General features: G+C 44.2%; 1 protein-coding gene across 1 annotated transcript in view; it reads left to right on the top strand.

Annotated features, from left to right (window-relative positions):
- The first annotated feature begins 6,187 nt into the window (after positions 1-6,187).
- Positions 6,188-24,999, top strand: part of LOC147642275 (uncharacterized) — a 73,894-nt gene continuing 55,082 nt past the window's right edge. The window contains exon 1 of the mRNA XM_086804604.1: positions 6,188-6,608. Within this exon, the coding sequence (XP_086660730.1) occupies positions 6,231-6,608 (378 nt within the window). The 5' untranslated portion in view covers positions 6,188-6,230. The remainder of the gene's footprint in view (positions 6,609-24,999) is intronic.

Genomic DNA, 24,999 nt, shown 5'->3' with positions numbered 1-24,999 from the left:
CGTAAAGAAATACCCCGAAAGTGGGAAAAGCAAGCCCAATTTGTATACTCATCTAGTCTTAGCTCCTTGGGCTATTTTTATGAATAAAATTCTCTAAATACTCAAGTCATGGAAGTGGAACTACATACTTGAGGGGGGAGATTGCACTCAATCTTGTGTTCATGGTGATATTATTCTAGTTCTTTTGCCTTGTGTTATGCTATGTTATTTGATTTCAATTTAATTCAAGTCTTTGTTTTAATTTTTGATGTATTTTAAGAGTTTTAAATTATTTCTTCAAGAAGTACAAAAAGGGGCCCGTGTGACAGTGGTATCATAGCTTTGGTTTAATTTAATATTCTTGAAGCTGGTCAAAGACTTGTGGAAAAAGAGGTGAAAGAGACAAAGGCACATGTGATTTTGGTAAAATAATAATAATTTAATTGAAGAAGAACACATTTATGGATTTATGTTTATGTATGGTTGAAAGAAGGCTTGTTGTTAACCATTGGATAACAAATCCCTATCAATCTATTGCCCAAAGGGTTACGTTTGAAAGAATAATTATATTTCAATCCGTTCGCATTGTTTCTCATCTTTCTCAATGTAGAACATCATTGCAATCGGATATATATAAAAGGTACGACTCTCTTACGCTTCAGTTTCATGTTTATTATTTAAGTCTATTTCAACTACAAATGTAAATTAAGTCTATATATAAAAGGTACGACTCTCTTACGCTTCAGTTTCATGTTTATTATTTAAGTCTATTTCAACTACAAATGTAAATTAATCTTTCATCATCTAGACTTGTTCACTTAATCAAGATGGTTAGAATCATTACTAGTCATTCGTGTTTTATCAAATTTATCCATTACTCATTTATAATCTCACATCCTCTTTAGTAGCTTCTCAACTCAAGGTTAAGTATTCCCTATCCTTAAATCCATAACCAATTTAACTTTCATCCTTATGATGTTAAGCTTTTCATGAGATTCCGTTTAATAACTTAATACACCCTATCCATAAAAGTAATAACAACTCACGTCTCTTTGAGTGTCAAAATTATTTTGACATATTATTTCTATCACACCACAACCATGGAGGTATGTATATGTATATATTCATTTCATTTTATACAACTTTTTATAACTATTTCTATAATATTTGTCTAACCTAAGAATCTGATTAATAAATCATAGATTCAACATTCAGATTAGTTCAAGTCCAGTAACTTAAATAAAATTTCTAGATAGCGAAAATTTATGTCAGAATTTAAGTTTCAGAGGGAATTGGCCACTCCGCCTTAAACTTCTATTATGAAGAAAGTGATGTATGGAATTAATCTGGTGGTATGGGACACTTGATTGGTATGGGGACAATAGATTTATTTCTTCTATCTATTACCATCCTATGTGTGTATGTGCAGTGAGCCTATGTGGTATGGGACACTTAGACTCATCTTACATACATTCATTTGATTGGTTTATTGCATATGCATTATGTGTAGATCTCGTCTTCCACACCAATCATGAAGCCATCCTCTCATGCATTTATGCAACTATGTATTAGGGACACCTGTATATGGCATGCTTGTGGGCCTCCACTGTTTGTTTCAGTTGGTTCGTTATGGAGGGATGATTCTCGGGGTACTTACGCCTAGCAAACATGTGTGTGGCTGTTATTTGAATATTTATGGGTTGTCTATATCTCAAGACGACGTTGGGATTAATTGATGTGTTCAATTAATTGTTTAACTAACGTGGACAATGTCTGAGTATAGCAACAAGAAGTGCGAGGGTATCGATTGAGGTGTCGCACTACATGAGATGTGCGAGGGTACCGATTGAGGTGTCACACTATACGAGGGTACCAATTGAGGTGTCGTATGGTTGGTGGATTGAGCAATGGTGTGAATCATTTTTATATTGTGAATCATGTATTAAACTTTTTGTGCATATTATTTTTTATTTGTCTGTTATTCTCGGGATACTTACGCCTGTGGCAAACATGTGTGTGGCCGTTATTTGAATATTTATGGATTGTCTATATCTCAAGATGACGTTGGGATTAATTGATGTGTTCAATTAATTGTTTAACTAACGTGGACAATGTTTGAGTATAGCAACAAGAAGTGCAAAGGGTACTGATTGAGGTGTCGCACTACATGAGATGTGCGAGGGTACCAATTGAGGTGTCACACTATACGAGAGTACCGATTGAGTTGTCGTATGGCTGGTGGATTGAGCGGTGGTGTGAATCATTTTTATATTGTGAATCATGTATTAAACTTTTTGTGCATATTATTTTTTATTTGATAATTAGTGTGACGATCACCAATTTAGGTGTCGCACGAGATTTCTTGATTGGTATTCCATGTCCATAAGAACCTCTGAGCTATGCCTTTATGCCTCTCAGCCCTGTTCGGACCTCTGAGTTTATCTTGCAGGTTATGACATTTTTCTTGCGCAATTGAGGACAGTTGCTTCCTCAAACGAGAGGACTATTACAGGTATATATTTTATCATATTTTTTTGATGAGTTAATAATTGTATAAAAATATGTTTAATTTAATTTTTGCAGGATTCAGCTTAATGAAATGTACAAGTGAGCACAATATTAATATATGTGCAAATGTATACAAAGTTATTTTATGTGACTAGGCCCATTAATAATTATATTTAGGCAAAGATTTTTATATGTACAAACCTTAGGGATTTTGATATGGTTAAAAAAAATATGTAAAGCAATATCCAAAAAGTGGGAAAAGCAAGCCCAATTTGTACGCTTATCTATTCTTAGCTCCTTGGGCTATTTTTATGAATAAAATTCTCTAAATACTCAAGTTGTGGAAGTGGAGCTACACACTTGAGGTGGGAGATAGCACCCAATCTTGTCTTGATGGTGATGTTATTTTATTTCTTTTGCCTTATGTTATGCTATGTTATTTGATTTCAATTTAATTTAAGTCTCTTTTAATTTTTGATGTATTTTAAGAGTTTTAAATTATTTCTTTAAGAAGTACAAAAAGGGTCCCATGAGTGACAGAATAACAATGCTTTCCACAGCTTATAAAATCTATCCCAGACGACTCTCTAGACACCTATAGGAATGGATAAGACCTGAGCAACAAGGATTCATCAAGGGAAGATATGTTCTAAATGCCATTATAGCCCTCTGGGAGGGAGTTGAACATGCCCAACAATAAACCCAACAAAATTTTATTTTCTTTAAAATTGACTTCGACAAAGCTTATGACAAATTAGAATGGGATTTTGTTTTGCAATCCCTCAAAGACATGGGGCTAGGGCCCAAGTTCATAAAAATGGTGCATGTTCTTTTTGGGAATGCCATGGCTGAGGTCACAGGTAATGGCAACCTCACTGAACCATTTGAGCTATGCAGATCTATTAGACATGGTTGCACTTTAGCGCCATTGCTTTTTGCCATTGTGCTGCTGATGCACTTGGATGGCTGGTCCACATTGCTATGGAAGACGGACAAATGCAAGGCATTTATCTTCCGAATAACGAACAAACTTGTCTCCAATAATTTACAGATGATACGAATGGTCTTATTCACAACGACTCGACATCAATCCATGCATTTTGGAATTGCCTCCATCTGTTTTGTTTGGCTTTAGGATCTATCATCAATCACTCTAAAAACTTGAATAAGAACTATGCTATCTGAGCTGTCGTAATGGGGGGTTGATGGACCAAGGGTGCAAGATTTTACATGAAGGCCAAATCTTTAGACTTCTTGGGATCCCTTTGTGAGGGATTTAAAATTGAAGAAAGTGGTTTTGCAAAAGAGGGGCGGTTTTTGGGCTTTGCAAAGTGGTTTTTTGAAAAAGTTAGTATTGAAACCTAGCCCTTGATCTTGATCCAATGGCTCAAAAGATCCCCATAAACCATTCAAGCTTTGCCCAAAGGTTTTATAGCCTTCTTCTCTTTATCCTTTGGATTTTTTATGATGTCCTCTCTTTGTCCAAGCACTTGTATCCTTGTTGCAGCTTTTTGTAGACTTTTCCTCTTCCCGTGATATTTCTCCTTGATTTGTTTGAAGCTTTAGAAATTCCAAAAAAATAAACCTTTGGCCTTCTTTGCACCAAGTAAATTGGGTAAACCTTATTTTTCTTTGGACCAAGTAAATTGGGTAAACCTTTGGCCTTCTTTGCACCGAGTAAATTGGGTAAATCTTTGGCCTTCTTTGCACCAAGTAAATTGGGTAAACCTTTGGCCTTCATTGCACCACCAAGTAAATTGGGTAAATTGCACCAAGTAATTTCTTCAAAAATCCTTCTTCTTAAGTGGTCCCCCAAAGCTCTAATACCACTATTAGGACCTTTAAACCCCTTGGAGAAGGAATTCTAATTTCTCAACACAAAAATTAGAACATAACATATACTTGCACAAATTAAAGCATAAATCTTAAATAAACCAAATTAAATACCAACATAACATATACTTGCATAACATATACTTGCACAAATTAAAGCATAAATCTTAAATAAACCAAATTAAATAAATAAGAGAGAGATGGAGAATAGAGTAGAGGTCATCATTGATACAAGTTTGGGTTGAATCTCCCCTGGGCTAGAGTGTGGCCCTTTTACCACTCTCCCATATTTATATGTATTAGAAAAAGCGCTTGCTTTTCAATAAGATAATTAAAAAAAACAACGTGTAAGCTCTACAAAAATACAGCAAGCATTAATATAAAGTCTTGGGCATACCAAAAGTATAAAATACTATTTGGTATGTACAAAGGTATGAGGCCTTGCCTTACAAAAATATAGATATCTAAATATGAAACCATAAAAGGTGTTCGCACGTCTTCCAAAATATCTCATAGTGGTCCAACACATGTTCCACCCACAATTAACACATAATCCACCACTCATTCTTCGCCTACATCCAAGATAATAATAGTCACTGCACACAGTTGACTAAACACATTAATCCTGACCATATCATATGAGTGCACATAGCTTGTGTGTGTGTGTGTGTGTGTGTGTGTGTGTGTGGATGATATAAAAAGGTGTATCCAAAAATAAAATATCCCGAAATAAAATAATGGGCGTCCCCAAAGGCTCCGTAAGAGATCAACCATCTTATTTGCCTCAACTTGACAAGAACACTTCCTCCAAGTTTTTTGGTGATAGATATCTTCATTGAGACATGTGTCACATGTCATGTACATTACCATTGGCCATCTACTGGTTGAGTCTAATAGAGAAAAGGGAAATCCCCATAAACAAGTAGGGTATGCACAACACGAGAAGTGGAGATAGAGGAGTAATACTTGTATAGATACCCACCCTATTATGAGTTTTGGGGAAAGAGAAGCAGAGTTTGGGGGGGATTTCTCTATGATGCGAGTTAGCAATGTGTGGGTGTGTTGGAACTATCGGTCTCTCTCTCTCTCTCTCTCTGTGGGCCAAAAGGGTACACCCTCTTTAGGCAGCAGGAGGGTATAATTTTTATTTCTAAATTTAGCAACAATTATCAAAATATCTTCCTCTTAGAAAGTTTGGACAACTGTTGCTTTTTTCATGCATGTAATCTCCCTTCCCCCATGTGTAACACAAAGAGCAACTCTTTGTGCGTGCGTGCGTGTATGTGTGTGTGTCTTTCTCTGTGTGTATGTGTGCACAAGAGAATTCTCTACGTATGTTTCTCTTTGTATAGACATGAAGCTAAGCTTCCCTTGCAGAGATGATGTCTTGCTAGTCTCGGAGGAACAAGTGCACATTTGTCTATCTCCACTGTGTAATGTCTTCTTTTTGTTTGTGATGTGACATGAGGGGAGGGGTGATGGCTATTTGGTGGCTTGGAGGAGATCGAGAGATTCTTTTCTTTGTTTGTGGATGGCAAGTTGGGGGGATGGTTGTTCTATCTATGGCTACGAGGATAAATTCCTCTCTCTATCCGTGTATAGGATGTGGGGATTGATTTGGTGGCTTGGAGGAGAGCAAGCGATGACGAGACGAGGGTGCATGCAACATTGCAAGCCTTGTCTAAGGTTCTCCTTTGGGCAGAGCAGGCATTATCAATACTCATGATGAGTTTGGGTGAATATAATATATGCCTCTACATATATACAATTTAAGTAATTGATTTAGGTAATATATATCACAAGAAATCAAAATTAGACTTAGTCAAACTAAAGAACGTGTTGCAATTGCATTCCTTAGGAACAGCGCCCATCTTCCAAAACCTTAGGAAAAAGCCATAGGGTATAAATGCATGGAATGGAGATTCGTATGTAGGAAGTACATTTGCGAAAAAATGCTGAGGCAGGCGGGCTCTGGGGCCTTCCGTTCTCTCTCAAATCAAGCTCGCCTGCACTTCAAGAGAGAGGTCCTTGATATCGCCCATCATCATCCTCATCATCATGTCCCCAGGCACAGGTCCTTCTGTGCTCCCCGCGTGCAAGGGGCAGCTTCTGAAAGCACCCTCCCCAGTTCTTCTTCTTCTTCTTTTGCAGCATTTGCCTCTCAGAACCTGCTGCGTACGCGACCCCGCATCGCCCAGATTTACCTTCGCTTGCTGGGGAAGCATCCCATCTTGACAAAGAGTGTCACCGCGGGAACCATCTACTTCTTCGCGGATATCACCTCTCAGGTAAAAACCCTGACTAAGAACTATCCCTATTAGTTTTTTTAATCTAATCAAATGTGCTGCGATTTAGTCTAAGCTACTTTTATTAATGTCTACCCACCATTACATGGGCGGTCACAAGTACACACATATGCAGTGGCAACATAGGTGTCTGGGCGTAAGTTTGGAAAAAACACACACACACACACACACATAAATGCATATATGCAGACATACATAGATGTATACACACACACATATACGGTGGCAACATAGGTCTATGTCTATGTGTGTAAGCGTGCATGAATGCGTGTGTAGACACATACACAAGTATGTGCATATCATGTATCACCTATGCAAAGGCATTGTGAAAGACTTCCACATAGCATGGGTTGTACTTTCAAGTGATGGAAGTTCAAGAGAGTGCTCAAGAGACTAGCCGCTAGTCTTTTTTATTGGTTGAGTTCCTTGGAATTTGTTGTTATATTTTCAGTCGAAGGAGTGGAATGTTTTAGATAACCTCACGACTTTGAATGGTAAAGACCATTAATCTTCTAGCTTTTCCTTCATTCTGCGTAGTTGGAACTAGTAGTGCATTGGTTGGGGAGGGGTTTTGTTCATTGCGGTTTGGTGTATAGGCAGAACCAAATAAAATGGAAGCCATGTAGTTGCGGCCAATTGATATTGTGTTAATTCTTTTTATCTTTAGTGGTGCATATGCCCTATCAACTACCTTTTCATTGTAATAATTCTCTTTATTTGTTATAATCCCTTAGTACTAGGCTTCATTATGGTTGAGTCTGCCTGATGCTGTCAGAATATGCAGCGGAAATGATATCCAAACTTGGGTAGACAAGAGCAAGTAGACTGCAGAAAATAATCAGCACAAGAAACACTGAGAGATGTGTGTAAACTCTTCTCTATACACAAGATCCCGGAGATAACTGAATGAGAAAGTGGAGGAGGATGGGGGGCAATATATACAAGCCCATGAGGGCAGTCGGCCTGCTCTAAAAGAGGCCCAGGACTGGACAAAACCCATGACTGCTGAAAAACAGCAGTCGGCCAGCATCTGGTGCCCCACGTCTGCACAGAACAAGTCGGCCAGCACTCAAACAGCCCACGACTGCTACAGATGCAGTCGGCCAGCTTCAGAGTGCTCCTGGCAACTGGCAGCCCTCCAGCCACTAAAAAAAATGGGAAAAATAGGGAAAAAAATACGGGGAGTGTGGAAAAATGATATACGGGCGGGCACACCCACAACAGAGGCCCTGGTGTATACAAATAGACAGGAGATGACTTCTAACACCCCCTCTCAGCTCCTGGCTGTGTAACCAACCCCAGGGAGCTGGAGTGCCGCTTGAGCGTAGCCTGAGGTAGAGACTTCGTGAAGAGGTCCGCCGCATTGTCCTCCGTCGAACAATAAAGTAGCAAGATGTCACCCGCCAAGATCTTCTCACGAACAAAGTGATACTGTATCTCTATATGCTTGGTCCGGGCATGGAAAACCGGGTTCCGAGCAATAGCTATACAACTCTGGTTATCACACTGGATGACTGTGGGCTCCCTCTGTGGAAACCCCATCTCGCCTAGCAGCCTCCGCAGCCATACAACCTCACAAGCAGCACCACAAGCAGCCCGATACTCTGCCTCTGTCGAAGAAAGGGCAATAGTCGGCTGCTTCTTGCTGCTCCAAGAAACCGCTCCTGAGCCGAGGGTAAAAGTGTATCCTGAAGTAGATCTCCTCGTGTCTGGATCTCCTCCCCAATCTGAGTCACTCCAACCTTGGAGCTTGACTCCATTCCCTCCTGTGTAAAAGAGTCCCAGATCCTTCGTACTCTGCAGATACCGCAAGATCCGCAATCCTGCGTCCCAATGAGTCTTCAATGGTGTCTGCATAAAAGAGCTCAACAGCCCCACGGAGAAGCTCAAGTCCAATCTGGTGTTCAGCAACCAGAACAATGAACCAACCAACTTCCGGTACTGCGAGGCATCAACTGGCTCACAAGGATCTGTAACGGTTAACTTTGTGTTCGGGTCCATCGGCGAAGTAATAGGCTTGCAGTTCTCCATCCCAAAGGCCTCAAGCAACTCATGAACGTACCGCTGCTGAGAGACGAAAAACCCCCTCTGGGTCTGCCAGATCTCCAATCCCAAGAAGAAGTGGAGTAAGCCTAAGTCGGTCATCTCAAACTCCTTTGACAAGGCAGCCTTCGTCACTCCAATGTGCTCCACATGACCGCCGGTGAGAATGAGATCATCCACATAAAGGATGATGAGTGTGACCATGTCGCGTTCCCGAAAGAGATACAGGTTCGGATCTGCAACCGATCTCTGGAATCCAGTCCGAATAAAGAAGGAATCAATCTTCTGATTCCAAGCCCGCGGAGCCTGCTTAAGACCATACAAGGCCTTACGTAACCTGTAAACCATCCCTTCCGATCCTGGAACAATGAAGCCTGGAGGCTGCTCAACGTACACCTCCTCCTGCAGGTCACCATTAAGGAACGCCGATTTTACATCCATCTGGTACACGGGCCACCTCTGAGAAGAAGCAAGGGCAAGAACGGTCCGAATCGTGGTCATCCGCGCTGTCGGTGCAAAGGTATCCTCGTAGTCGATGCCTGGCCGCTGAGCATAACCCTTAGCCACGAGCCTGGCTTTGTGTTTGTCCACCGACCCATCAGCCGCGTACTTGGTCTTAAAGACCCATTTGACACCAATGACTGACCGCTTCGACGGCCTCGGTACCAACTCCCAAGTGTTGTTCTTCTCGATGGCATCAAGTTCCACCTGCATGGCTTCCCTCCAAGTATCCTGTGAAAGGGCTTCCTTTACGGAAGTGGGCTCTTTATCCCGCATGATACGAGACATAAGAGCATAGTTCACCTGAAGAAGCTCCGCCGTGTTGCTTTTATCTCGAACTCGATGTGATCTTCGAGGGCCGTCCTCTGTGGTCCACTCGGAGGATAGCTCCGTGACACCTGACTCCCGAAGGGTGTCCATCAACCACCTAGGTACTCGAACAGATCGTGGAGCCTCCTGTGTTCGCGGGGGCTCAACTCCAGCTGCGGGCTCAACCTCCTGTGATGACTGAGGTGGATCAACTGGAGTGATAGACTGGGAATCATCATCAGACTCTGGATCTCCAAGAAGTGGCGGCTCCTCGACAGTGGATGCTGGAACATGCTCGTCAAAGACCACATCCCGGCTGACAAGAATCTCGTTCCTCTCTGGATCATACAACCTGTATCCCTTGGAAAGAGAGTTATACCCCACAAATACCAGCTTGCGGGACTTGGAGTCAAGCTTCCCCCTCTGCTTCTTCGGAATATGTACATACGCGTCACTCCCAAAGACACGGAAGTGCGAGACATCGGGTTTCCTGCCAAAATATGCCTCAAATGGAGTCATATGGGGTACAGAAGTCGTCGGAGAGCGGTTAATGGTATGGACAGCTGTCGCCACAGCCTCACCCCAAAGTGGACGAGGAAGATCTCGATGCTCCAGCATGGTCCTCGCCATCTCCACCACTGTCCTGTTCTTACGTTCAACAACTCCATTCTCCGAAGGCGATCCGGTATTGGCCAATTCCCTCTTGATGCCATGGTCTGCACAAAACCGAAAGAATACAGTCGAGGAGAATTCCCCTCCTTTGTCAGCCCTGAGAGTCTTGACCTGAAATCCAGACTCTTTCTCCACCATCACGTGCCAATCCTTGAACCGAGCAAAAGCCTGGTCCTTCTGTGAAAGAAAGTAGACCCACGTGAATCTGGTACAATCATCAACAAGCAGCATGAAGTAGAGAGATCCTCCCAAGGATGGTATCTGCTGTGGTCCACACAAGTCAGTGTGAATCAACTCCAAAGGTTTCGAAGCCCGCCTGGAAGCCTGCTTCGGAAAGGATTCCCTGTGCTGCTTACCACGTATGCAAGAACTGCAGCGTCCTTGCCTACTACCAACATCTGGCAAGCCAACCACCATTTGGTCTCGGAAGGCGCGCCGCAAAGCATCCACATTTAAGTGGCCAAAACGAAAGTGCCACAAATCTCCGACCTGAGAGCCTGTCAATGAGGAGAGTGCAGAGAGCTTGTAGATGCCATTCTCCACACCGCCTTCCCAAACAACTTTGCCTGTCTCACGGTCCCTTAGAGCAACTGAATGCTCCTCAAATTCCACCCGAAAGCCAGTCTTGCATACCTCATGCACTGACAAAAGATGAAAGCCCAGAGCAGGGACATAAAGAACATGGGAAGCATGCTTGCCCCCCTTGCCGTCGGGAATGATCTCCATCCGGCCCTCACTATGAATCGGAATAGTGGAGTTATCACCAATAAAGATACGACCTGACTGCCGCTTCAGATCCAGGAAGAAGTCACGGGATGGAGTCATGTGCCTGGAAGCACCACTGTCGAGAATCCATTCCCGAGTATCCTTTGCGGTGAAGCCAACTGCCTGCTCGCTCGAAGACGATGAATCATCGGAGTCCACCATCTCCAAGTGCACAAATGCCGGAGTCTTCGCAGCTGAGGCTGAGGACTCAGCACTCTTCCCTGTCCGCTTAGGGCACTTCCTCCAGTAGTGGCCTTTCTCGCCACAATCATTGCAAGATCTTTCGGCCTTCAGCTTCTCTCGTTCTGGATCAGGCTTCTTCTCGGAAGACTTATCTGGTGAAGCCTTCCCTTTGCCCTTGTTGGTATTACGGCCTTTCGACCGTTGGCCAGTTAAGGCCTCCGAACCTCCGCCGTGAGGAGGGTTCGTGAAACGTTCCTCCTGGTCCAAGACCATTGGCACAAGCTCCTCCCATGTAATGGTGCTGAGCCTGCCACTCATGATCAACGAGGAATAGAAAGCGGAATACTGACCAGGCAAGTGGGAAAGTAACGTGATGGCCATATCTTCGGACGATATCTCTTTCCCAGCTTGAAGGACTTCCTGCTGAAGGGCCTGCAGCTTGTTAATGTGTTCCCGCATCGTCGAAGACTTTGCAGGGTTCATAACCCGCATCTGCACTTCCAAGGATATCCGCTTCATGGGTGACACCCTGTTGTACAAAGAAGCCAAGTGCTCCCATATGCCTCTCACCAGCGTCATGTGCTTCACATGGTTGATCACCTGTGGTGTGCAATTGAGGAATATAAATGACCGGACCCTGGCGTTGACACGGTCCCACATTTGTGCCTGTGCCTCTCGGTCCTTCCTCGCTGATAAAACCTCCCCTTCCTCAGCTTCCGGCCTTGGCACCCCTTTGATAATAAAATCAGCAAGATCATATGACTCCAAAACTGACTCCATCATGACCTTCCAGATGCCATAATTGGACCCGTCCAACTGTCGATCCACTGGGAACGTGGGAAGAGTCGGAATCTTCACGTGCTTCTCTGCCATCTCGAGTAAATCCGCCATCTCGGAGAGTAACCTGAAAGGGTGGGTGGGTGGGAAAAAATCTGAAAATCAGAATATATGCAAGTGGCTGTCCAGCCCCTCTGCCCGCCTTCCTCTTGCACCTTCACTTCCCGTTCAGCCCGAAACAGTCCACCGATCAGCAACCTGTTGCTCCCCCTCTTGCTCAGAAAAACGCCCAAGATCTGCTAGAGCCTAGGGCTCTGATACCATGTCAGAATATGCAGCGGAAATGATATCCAAACTTGGGTAGACAAGAGCAAGTAGACTGCAGAAAATAATCAGCACAAGAAACACTGAGAGATGTGTGTAAACTCTTCTCTATACACAAGATCCCGGAGATAACTGAATGAGAAAGTGGAGGAGGATGGGGGGCAATATATACAAGCCCATGAGGGCAGTCGGCCTGCTCTAAAAGAGGCCCACGACTGGACAAAACCCACGACTGCTGAAAAACAGCAGTCGGCCAGCATCTGGTGCCCCACGTCTGCACAGAACAAGTCGGCCAGCACTCAGACAGCCCACGACTGCTACAGATGCAGTCGGCCAGCTTCAGAGTGCTCCTGGCATCAACTGGCAGCCCTCCAGCCACTAAAAAAAATGGGAAAAATAGGGAAAAAAATACGGGGAGTGTGGAAAAATGATATACGGGCGGGCACACCCACAACAGAGGCCCTGGTGTATACAAATAGACAGGAGATGACTTCTAACAGATGCATCTCCGGGGCTTTGATAGAAACTCCGTACATAGACCTTTGTATGAATGTATGCTCTTATGTGTGGGGGGATGTGTGTGTGGGAGCATATATTGATACCAAGTTCTACACCCACTATGGGGCACTGACAACGTTAGTGGGGGTATCGTAGTATCTAGTCCATACTATGCATGATGGAGTTGATGGTTTATTGTCTTGTGGATGACTATCGTGAGGTTATAAATTGCACTTTCTTATAAGGTGAATTTGGGCATGTTCTTGAATTCATCTCTCTCTCTCTCTCTCTCTCTCTCTATATATATATATATATATATATATATATATATATATATATATATATATATATATATAGGTTATTCTTGTTATCAATATGTCATCAGAGGTCTGTACACCAAGGTCAAACCTTAGGTCAACTAAAAGGGTTATCTTAATCCGTGCAAATCAAGGATGAAAAATACCATCATACGCACACCCAGTCCTTATTCTGGTCAAAGCTAGTCACAGAACGATTGTCTGGTGTTAGTTCCATCTAGAACCTGGCTTTCGCATAGTTAGACTAGCCATCTACAAGCCGTCCGGAAACCTGGGCATCCTCGGTTACGACTATTACCACAAGACTGTTATGTAGCATGTTGGGTTATGTCAATCCCGACAAGATCACCTGCCACACGCAATGGCTATCTCGATAACACTATGGGTTCATGGTGAATCTTGGTATTCACTCCACATCCCTTAGAAAGACTCTTCCATTCATGAAGAAAGGGTAAGAGCATGGAAAAGTTCCATCGGAAATTAAATTTCATTAACAAGGGGTTTTTACAAAAGGTTCCTAGAAGTTCTTGAAAAATTGTGTCATGCCTTAGGGTCTGCGGAGCCAATCGAATTGAACCATTTCTTGGACCCACCAATAGGTGTGTGGATTCTTACTTGAATCCCGCATACTAAGAGCTTGTGGACAAGATGATGGTCATCGATTGGTGAAGGGAGAGAGCACCCGTTAACCTCGGGTTTAGCATGGGGTCATGGATAATGCGTTCTCCATCATTTACTAGCATTACCACTGGTGGTGGATAAAATCCAAGCCAATTCTTGGCTTTTTGTGCTCAATGTTGTTATTGTTGACTAGACATGCACTCAATGTCATTGCTAACCGACTACGCATCGTTACTTGCTATCGAGTCCATACGGGAAAGGGGATTGGAGTTGTCCTTGTGTGGTGAGTAAAAAATCCGGAGTAGTGAGGGGCTTGAATTTTTTTATAAGAGCGGTTGGACTTGAAAAGCTAAGTTTTGAAAAGCCAATCTTGCTTTTCTTTTTTATAGTAAAAACTACCCCGTAGGGACTTTAATAGGGTGTTTTGAGTAAAAGCAAAGATAAAAACGTCCCAACCCATCGTTCGTAGTCGTACAGTATACCCTTCTACCTCGTGACGTCCCATACCGCCACGAAGCTATCCTTGCGGGTCTCGAGACTGGTGCCGGCCTCGATTGCATAAAGCAGGTGCACGTTTGCACTAGATCCAGGCTCTTGACCATAGAGCACTCACAAAGACACGGGAGACTCTATATACTAATGACTAACCTTGGCCACCCTTTTATAGGCTCTTGGCCAGTCATTGGGTGTCCGCCCGTCCATACTAGGGTGCCCGCCCGTTAGTCTATCCCTAACTGAGCTCGCCAATTAGCCTGCCTAGCTCCAAGCTTCCCCAAACCTCGAAGCTAGTCTTGTGTGCGTGTAGCACACGATAGATACACACTGTGGACATGACATACTTTCCTTCCTCTAAGAGCTCACTCCTGAACTCACTAAAAAGCCAAGGTAATCCCTCTGAAGAGTAGTCAATGTCTCCCATGTAGCGTCCTCCTCAACACGATTCTTTCACTTGATCTTGTATTCCGTGATAAGTGTATTACGCAATCTTCTTTCACGAAATCCAAGAATATTTTTAGGTTCGTATGGAACAAATGTCATGTCCTCGACATCTATAATTTCTTGAGGAGTAACTAACTGGTCTGTTCCACCTAGTACTTCCTTAAGTCTACTGACATGAAATACAAGATGAACTTTCACATGAGAAGGCAAATCGAGTTCATATGCGACTGAACCAATCCGTCATGTAATACGAAATGGTCCACAGTATCTCGGGGATAATTTCGGAGATCGACCTGTGCGTAAAGTCTCGGAATCTTTCGGAACTTGCAAATACACCATCGTTCCTTCAGAGAACTCTCTAGGTGAACGATGTCTATTAGAATAAAATCTGTGTCGTTCTTGAGCACTTCTAATAGATTCCTTCGCAACTTGTAACATTTCTTGCATATCTTGTAAAAAATTACGTGCTGCATCATGCTGAAGTCCTGAGAATCTCACTGAACAGGTGATCTAGGTTGAAAACCATACATAAGCATGAAAGGACTAAAACCTGTACTCGTATGCTTAGTACTGTTATATGCAAATTCTAACATAGGAAGATAATCCTTCCATGAACTCATCTTTTGGATACATTTGCTCGAAGCATATCCTCCAAAATCTGATTCACTCTTTCAGTCTTGGCCATCAGATTGAGGATGATCTGAGAAACTCAAATTCAAAGTTGTTTCCAACTTCTCAAAAACAAGTTTCCAAAAATCACTCGTAAACTTAGAGTCCCTATCACCGACTATGTCCTGCGGTAACCCGTATAATCTAAACAATTGCTCGATAAACTGCCGTGCTAATTGCGTAGCTGTAATGGTTTTTCGAGTCGGTAAAAATCTAGCCATTTTTGTCAAGCGATCTACCACAACCCAAATAGAATCGTGGCCTTGATGTGTTCTTGGCAATCCGGTAATAAAATCTATGGAAATACTTTCCCATTTATTACTTGGGATTTGCAAAGGATGCAACAGTCCCGCCTGTCTAAAGCGTTCAGCTTTATTTGCTTGACAAACTTGATACTTGAGAACATAATCTTCTACATACCCTTTTATCTTTGGCTAATAAAAAGTGTGTTTCACTAACGATAATGTCATGTGTACCCCAGGGTGTCCATCTGAAGGGGCGTTGTGACACTTAAGAATCTTGGACCTAATGTTCGGGATCTGTGGTACACAAATTTTGTTATTATGGAATAGTAAACCATTCCGAATCAGCCACATTGACCTCCTGCAGCCTGAATGGTAGACTGCTCAGTCTCTCAATGACTGAAATAAGTTAGTAGAAATCTCGATGAACGACAAAGTATTCACCTCTCTAATTCGACTAAGTGCATCTGCGACACTATTCATGGACCCTTTTCTATAACGAATCTCAAAATCAAAATCTTGCATTAATTCAGCCTATCGAGCTTTCCTTCCTGTCAAATCATCGGCATCACACACATACTTGATTGACTGATGATCAGTCAATACCACAAACTTGGAGCCATATAAATAATGTCTCCAAACCTTGATAATGGGAAAAAATATGGGAAAATATATGTGAGGGGTGACCAGTCCCTTAGACTAACATGGTTAGCCCTAGAGGCTAAAACAGGACACAAAATAGGAAGCCAGCAAGTAGGGGATGATGTCTAACAGAGGGTTGCTCCTCAATGACAAGGTGAGAGAAGTGTGGAAGTTGAGTTACGACTCTGGCAATGAATTCAATGCCTTGGATACAAGTTCTTTTTCCAGTACGACTTCATCTATATTGAGCATTTGCTCTCTAAGATCCTGGATCTTAGTTAGATGATCAGCCATACTGTGATGTTCTTTCATGTCCAAGTTTTCAAGCTTTTTCTTCAAAACGGCAACTCTAGTCTCATTCTTGGCCTGATACATGGTCTCCAATGCATGCTGGGACGTTTTACATGACCGAATGTGTGGGATAATTGATCTCTTCATTGATAAAGAGATCACTGCCATGGCCTGGGCATCACGTCCATCCCACCTTTTTTGCTCTGGAGTGGCAACTATAGCTGCTGAGCACCTCGCCCTAGAGTGGCAGGTGCAATGTCTACAGGATGAGGTTCATCCCGGCTCACATAACCCCATAGACTTTTAGCCACAAGAAGATTTTTGACCATAAAGCTCCAAAGTGAATAGTTGGTGCCATCAAACTTATCCTCCTGAGTGAGTACACCAAATACATTAGTTGCATTCTATGCCATAATGATTGTATGCACAAGCTGGAAGTAGACCAAAAACACATGTAGGCAAAAACCAAATGCATTGTTGTGCTATGCTAGGCAACCTGAAAGTTCCTGTGCAAAGATTTGCCCACAAAAATGCAAATAGAGGCTGTAACCTCGTTCCAATGTGCTGATTTTGTGCCCAAACGACACCAAGCTCACATCCTTGTATTAAATGCCTGCAATGGAGCACTAATGTGGCCCCAAATAGAAAAGCCCTAAAATTTTCAAACTGTTAAGTATGAAAATTACCTGTATCAATCTATAACCACATTACTGCTTGTATAGGAGCTTGTACGGATGCGAATGAGTGCACTACTGCAGGAAATGCCACGTCAGCAAGTTGCAGATACAGTCAATCTGTTGTACGACTGTACGGACACCATCACATGGGAGGAGCTTGTGTCTATGGTCTTGGACCAGGAAGAGTGTTTTACGAATGCTCCATAGGGCGGAGGTTCTGAGGCCTTGACTTGCCAGCGATCGAAAGGCAGTAACAACAACAACAATAAGGGCAAAGGGAAGTCTTCATCGGAGAAGTCTTCTGAGAAGAAGCCCGATTCAGAGCGTGATAATGTGAAGGCTTAGCGGACTTGTAACAATTGTGGTGAGAAAGACCACTATTGGAGTAAATGTCCTAAGCGGAGTACCGAGAAGAATGTTGATTCTTTAGCTTCAGTTGCCAAGACTCCAGCTTTTGTGCACTTGGAGATTTTGGACACAGATGCTTCATCTTCCTTGAGTAGGGAGGTAGTTGGTTTCACCGCCAAGGATATACTCAGGAGTGGATTCTCGATAGTGGTGCTTCCAGGCACATGACTCCTCCTCGAGAGTTATTACAGGATCTTAAACTGCAGTTAGGTCGCATTTTCATTGGCGACAATTCCACTATACAGATTCATAGTGAGGGCAGGATGGAGGTTATTTGAAACCGATCCCGTCAAGTGGGAAGACTCTGTTGGACACCCACACGCTTTATAGCACAACTTTAAAACCACAAATTTGAAATGGACAACTTAATACAACTTTGAAATTGAAATGAAATGAAATGGAAAGATGGACACCAGCACTGGGGCCGGAACGGGCCGACCCCCCTCAATATATGATATATTTATGGGGAGTATTTAACAAATACAATGCTCCATGGGTTCCAAGAACCAGATGATGTCCATGTACATATGAAAACAGTACCTCGAAGCAGAATGACCACTAGCGTGGTCCAATCTCTACGGTCCTGTGCTTTCACTGGACTCCGCGGAGAGCGCCTCACTGGTGTTCCGAGACCACGCACAAACAGGCGCTCTCGTACTAACGCCTGGCTCTCCCGATCTCAGCACCTTTGGACTGAGGTTTGCCAATAGAGCTTGGACTACCCGGCACCGAACGGGCCTTTCAAAGTAGGAAATAGAGAGGCAGCCTTAGGAGAGATAACATCTTGCTGAAGAAGCAACCACCTTGTTGAGATGGCACAGTCACCTCGTAGAGAACTTAGCACAGCCTCCAAGACAAGTACAATAGCAAAGAGCACAGCCGCCTGCTGCTGTGAGAGAAGAAGCACCCACTTGCAAGGGAGGAGTTGCCTGGCTGCAGCATGGAGAGAAGATGGCCTGATGGAGCACAAGCACAGTCGCCAGAGGGCAGGGTTCTGCTGGCTGGAAAACAAGCAGAGCAAGTAAAGTCTGCAGTCGCCAGTAGATGGTGGGCAGCCTTTGCTGAAGGACAGGCGCAACACGAGCAGTTTGCAGCCGCCAGGAAGAGTCACGCAGCCTGTCAGCAACCGCCTTGGAGCAGAATCGTATAAAGTTCAGTAGCGGCCTGGGAGCATGGGGAGGTGCTTGGTTGCAGCCTGTAGTGCAGAGGATAGGGTACAGCCCGTTGAAGGACTAGCGCAGCCACCTGTAGCCTGTGGAGTCGCCAGCAACGATGGCGAAGGAAGCATGCGCAGCCTGCAGCGATGGATAAAATAGCACTTGTTGAGAGCATGCGCCGACTGTATGCAACAGTAGCACAGCCGCCTTTGATTTGGCTCAACCGGCAGCAGGCGATGAAGCGCAGGGTGGTGGAGGCGCACAAAATTCGTCTATCTCAAAGGCGGTCGCCGGCTTCTTTTATTAAGGTTGGAGGAGGAGTAAAACTAAATGTGCTGGCTGGCTCCCCACGCTTGCATGTGGGCGGCCAGCTCTTTGGGAGTCTGGGTAGGTGACCATGCACCCACCCCCACACACTCACTTAAGTGGGGCTCCCCACCTTGGCCCCTAAGTGGGTGCCCACTTTTAAAAGTGTGTGAACATTAAAAGTGGGTGCCCACTTTTAAAAGTGTGTGAACATTAAACCTTATAAAACAAAGGGTTAGAATATGAAACATTAAAACAACATGTGCAATATACTTACCACCTGTTCACATGCACCAAAACTCGTCAGAATACAGAGCAGACTTCACGACTCAATGGCAGGCGTCCCCGCTCAGTAAGTAACACGTCAAGCAGGCAAACACAAAAATACAAGTCATGCGAAAACAGTTTCAAACATGCAAATCATGTGTGCATGTGCAAATAGTAACATGGACATATCTCCCGTTCATGGAACAAGTACAAAATATCTGTCGGCACAAAACTGGCACGATGTAAAACATAAAAACCTGGTCTTCCTATGGAGTGACAGTCTCATAGGTAAGACAGTTCCAGGCACGAGTTTCCCTATGGTGTGACAGTCCCATAGGCAAAGCACGGCACGAATACTGGCTCTTCCATGGCGTGACAATCCCATGGGTCGAACACAGTCCAGGTCATACACGGGTGGCACCAGTCTGGCTTCCATCCATGTCAACAAAATACTGGCCTCTTCACATGAGACACCGGCCTGGCCTTAAGTGAACGAGACACGAAAACTGGAGATGGACCAAATGGTCGGCCAATTGGTGACATCCCCCTCTTCAATCTCTGGCGGATCTTCTGTGACAGGCTCATCAAGATCTGGCCCCACATATTTTTGAAATAGACTCACATGAAAAGCATTGTGAATCTTCCAGTGACTAGGTAAAGCAAGCCTGTATGACACTTCATTGATCTTGTGAATCACCTTGAAGGGTCCACAATAGCGAGAAGAAAGCTTAGGATATGATCCTTCTCGTCCTGGCCTCTTCCGAAGCCCAGCCTACTCAAATTTCAGCAAAACCCAATCACCTTCTTTGACTTCCATGTCCCTTCTGTGCTTGTCAGCAACCATTTTATGCTTATCCTGAGATCTTGCAATGGCTGTCCGGACTTGACCAAAGGCAACATCCAAGTCACGAACATATTCATCAGCTGCAAAAATCTCATCCTTGGTACGAAGGATGGGTGGCAATACCACTCTGTCATAGATAATCTCAAACGGAGCCTTTCCCGTGGAAGCATGGATCGTATTGTTGTAGGCAAACTCAACAAGTGGAAGATACTTCTCCCATGCACTCTTTTGATATGCCACATAACACTTCAATAAATCCAACACGGCTGAATTTGCAGCTTCACTTTGGCCATCCGTTTGGGGATGATAAGCTGATGAAAACTCAAGCTTAGTACCCATATTATCAAATAAAGCCCTCCAAAAGAGGCTTGTAGTCTTGGGATCTCTATCCCCAACAATGGATTTAGGCATTTCATTATGCTTGAAAATATTAGCAAGAAAAAGCTTTACCATATGATCAGCTTTGATGGTTTTCTTGACGGGCAAGAAATGAGCTTGCTTGCTAAACCTGTCCACAATGGTCCAAATAGCATCATTCCTATGCTGGGATCTAGGCAAATCCATAATAAAATCCATAGTAATGCTTTCCCAAGGTTGCGAGGGAATAGGCAAGGGCTGAAGCAAACCTGGAGGTTTTTGCCTGTCAAATTTCACCTTTTGGCAAGTAATACATGCACGCACATAAGCCTGAATGTCTTTACGCATGCTCGGCCAAAAGAAATATCTTTGAATCATATGTGTAGTAGGCATAATACCTCTATGACCAGCATATGGTGGAGCGTGACATTCGTCCATAACCTTTGGACGCAAATCCTTCACCACACATAGGCAATTATCCTTCATAAGATAACCCTCGTTGATAACATAAGAGGCATGTGAATGAGCAGCCATCAAATCAGTCCATATATGGCAAAAATCAGCATCCAAATGATACAAATCTCGCATAGCAGATAGGTCGCCATGAGAGGCCACTGAGACTACAGCTACATAAGGCCTCCTAGATAATGTATCGGCCACCACATTTTTCTTTCCTGGAGTATGCACAATCTGAAAATGAAACATGGAACGAAAGTTTGCCATTCTCATCCTGCTTCTCTGAGAGCTTTGTTTGAGATAGAAAGTATCTCAAGCTTTGATGATCTGTCTTGACTACAAATTCAGCCCCAAGAAGATAATGTTTCCATATCTTTAAGGCGTGAATTACAGCCAAGAGCTCTTTCTCATAGATATCCATATGAAGCTCAACATCATGCGAACGACGGCTCTCGTATGCAACTGCATGCCCTTCTTGATTTAGGACAGCTCCAATACAATCACCACAAGCATCACATTCAACCACGAATGACTTGTGCAAGTCAGAAACAATCAATACTGGACCACATATAATAGCATGCTTGAGCTGCAAGAAAGCATCCTGTTCCTTTGAAGTCCATTTGAAAGTGATTTTCTTCTTTGTGAGATCATGTAGAGGAGTGGCAATCATGGCGAAATGCCTTATGAAACGCTTGTAATACAAACATAATCCCAGAAAACTACGTACTTGATGTACGTTTTGCAATTCGGGCCAATTGCGAATGGTCTCTATCTTTGCAGGATCCATTGTAACTCCATCTTTGGAAACAATATGATCCAGATAATGAATCTCTGAAAGGAAAAACTCACTTTTCTTGGCATTTATGAAAAGTTTATGCTTCCGCAACTCTTCGAAAATTGTGACCAAATGAGTTCTGTGTTCCTGCTCATTCTTGGAGAAAACCAAGATGTCATCAAAGAATACTCCTGTAAATTTGTGATGGGGTCGGAATATCCTATCCATCATACGATTAAAAGTAGCAGGAGCATTGGTGAGACCAAAAGGCATTACCAAAAATTCATATAATGTGAAGGCTGTCCTGAATGCAGTTTTATGGACATCTTGTGGCACCACTCGTATCTGGTGATAACCACTCTTCAAATCGTACTAACGCCTGGCTCTCCCGATCTCAGCACCTTTGGACCGAGGTTCGCCAATAGAGCTTGGACTACCCGGCACCGAACGGGTGTTGGCCGTATAGGGAGTCGGGAATCCCTTCTCAGATTTAACACAAAATACTTTACTTAAATCTGAAATTCACTTACTTGTGGATGGCAGATAGAGGACCAATACCCGTGGTATTTGTGTAGAAGATGTAGCCACTCAGGAGATGTGAAGTCCTCTTGTAGTCGCCAGTGGAGAAGATGTGCAACCTCTTTCAAAGTAGGAAATAGAGAGGCAGCCTTAGGAGAGATAACATCTTGCTGAAGAAGCAGCCACCTTGTTGAGATGGCACAGTCACCTCGTAGAGAACTTAGCACAGCCTCCAAGACAAGTACAACAGCAAAGAGCACAGCCGCCTGCTGTGAGAGAAGAAGCACCCACTTGCAAGGGAGGAGTTGCCTGGCTGCAGCGTGGAGAGAAGATGGCCTGATGGAGCACAAGCACAGTCGCCTGAGGGCAGGGTTCTGCTGGCTGGAAAACAAGCAGAGCAAGTAAAGTCTGCAGTCGCCAGTAGATGGTGGGCAGCCTTTGCTGAAGGACAGGCGCAACACGAGCAGTTTGCAGCCGGCAGGAAGAAATTCATGCAGCCTGTCAGCAACCGCCTTGGAGCAGAATCGTATAAAGTTCAGTAGCGGCCTGGGAGCATGGGGTGGTGCTTGGTTGCAGCCTGTAGTGCAGAGGATAGGGTACAGCCCGTTGAAGGACTAGCGTAGCCACCTGTAGCCTGTGGAGTCGCCAGCAACGATGGACAAGGAAGCATGCGCAGCCTGCAGCGATGGATAAAATAGCACTTGTTGAGAGCATGCGCCGACTGTATGCAACAGTAGCACAGCCGCCTTTGATTTGGCTCAACCGGCAGTAGGCGATGAAGCGCAGGGTGGTGGAGGCGTAGAAAATTCGTCTATCTCAAAGGTGGTTGCCGGCTTCTTTTATTAAGGTTGGAGGAGGAGTAAAACTAAATGTGCTGGCTGGCTCCCCACGCTTGCATGTGGGCGGCCAGCTCTTTGGGAGTGTGGGTAGGTGACCATGCACCCACCCCCACACACTCACTTAAGTGGGGCTCCCCACCTTGGCCCCTAAGTGGGTGTCCACTTTTAAAAGTGTGTGAACATTAAACCTTATAAAACAAAGGGTTAGAATATGAATAATTAAAACAACATGTGCAATATACTTACCACCTGTTCACATGCACCAAAACTCGTCAAAATACAGAGCAGACTTCACGACTCACTGGCAGGTGTCCCCGCTCAGTAAGTAACACGTCAAGCAGGCAAACACAAAAATACATGTCATGCGAAAACAGTTTCAAACATGCAAATCATGTGTGCATGTGCAAATAGTAACATGGACATATCTCCCGTTCATCGAACAAGAACAAAATATGTGCCGGCACAAAACTGGCACGACGTAAAACATAAAAACCTGGTCTTCCTATGGAGTGACAGTCCCATAGGTAAGACATAGTTCCAGGTAGGAGTTTCCCTATGGTGTGATAGTCCCATAGGCAAAACACGGCACGAATACTGGCTCTTCCATGGCGTGACAATTCCATGGGTCGAACACAGTCCAGGTCATACACGGGTGGCACCAGTCTGGCTCCCGTCCATACGACACCATCCTGCTAACACATGGGTGGCACCAGTCTGGCTCCCGTCCATGTCAGCAAAATACTGGCCTCTTCACATGAGACACCGGCCTGGCCTCAAGTGAATGAGACACAAAAACTGGAGATGGACCAAATGGTCGGCTAATTGGTGACATTATTCCTGATGACAAAGGGGGAAAGCATTCCTCTCGTGTTCTTTACGTCCCAACACTTGGTTTTCATCTATTGTTCAGTGCATGAGGTTTGCAAGATTGGCTTCCGGGTGGAGTGTGAGGAGCATTCTGTTGCTGTACGGGACAAAGAAACAAGCCAGGATGTATGGGAAGGCGGAGTGGAGAATGGTATCTACAAACTCTCAGCACTCTCTTCTTTGATAGGCACTCAGATCGGTGACGTATGGCACTTCCGTTTTGGTTGCTTGAATGTGGATGCGTTGCGGCGGGCTTTCCGGGACCAGATGGGGGATGGCTTGCTAGATGTTGGTAGTAGGCAAGAACGTTGTAGTTCTTGCATCCGTGGTAAGCAACACAGGGAATCTTTTCCGAAGTAGGCTACTAGGCGAGCTTGGAAACCTTTGGAGTTGGTACACACTGACTTATGCAGACCCCATCCTTGGGAGGTTCTTTGTACTTTATGTTGCGTGATGATTGTAGCAGATTTACATGGGTTTATTTCCTTCCCAGAAGGACCAAGCTTTTGCTCGGTTCAAGGAGTGGCATGTTATGGTGGAGAAGGAGTCTGGATTGCAGATAAAGACTCTTTGGGCTTACAAAGGAGGAGAGTTCTCTTCTAATGTGCTTGTGCGGTTTGGTGCGCAACATGGCATCAAGCGGGAGCTGGCCAATAAGGTTCGCCTTTGGAGAACGGAGTGGTTGAGCGAAAGAACCGGACTGTGGTGGAGATGGCAAGGACGATGCTGGAGCATCGTGATCTTCCTTGTCCACTTTGTGGAGAGGCTGTGGCTACGGCTGTCCATATCCTCAACCGATCTCCAACGACTTCAGTTTCAAAGGTGACTCCATTTGAGGCTTATTTTGGCAAGAACCAGATGTCTCCCATTTCTGTGTGTTTGGGAGTGATGCCTATGTTCACATTCCAAAGAAGCAGAGGGGGAAGCTTGACTCGAAGTCCCAGAAGCTTGTATTTGTGGGATATAACTCTCTTTCCAAAGGCTACAAGTTGTATGACTTGGAGCGGAACGAGGTTGTTGTCAGCAGAGATGTTGTCTCTGATGAGCATGTTGCAGCTTCCACTTTTGATGAGCCGCCACTTCTTGGTGAACCAGATGAGTCTATTCG

This window comes from Cibotium barometz, chromosome 1, assembly GCF_041138505.1.
Source record: "Cibotium barometz isolate CiBa-2024 chromosome 1, ASM4113850v1, whole genome shotgun sequence".
NCBI classification, from domain to species: Eukaryota; Viridiplantae; Streptophyta; class Polypodiopsida; order Cyatheales; family Cibotiaceae; genus Cibotium; species Cibotium barometz.
Note: the sequence above shows the minus strand (reverse complement) of the source record. Positions and strands in the feature narration are given on the sequence as shown.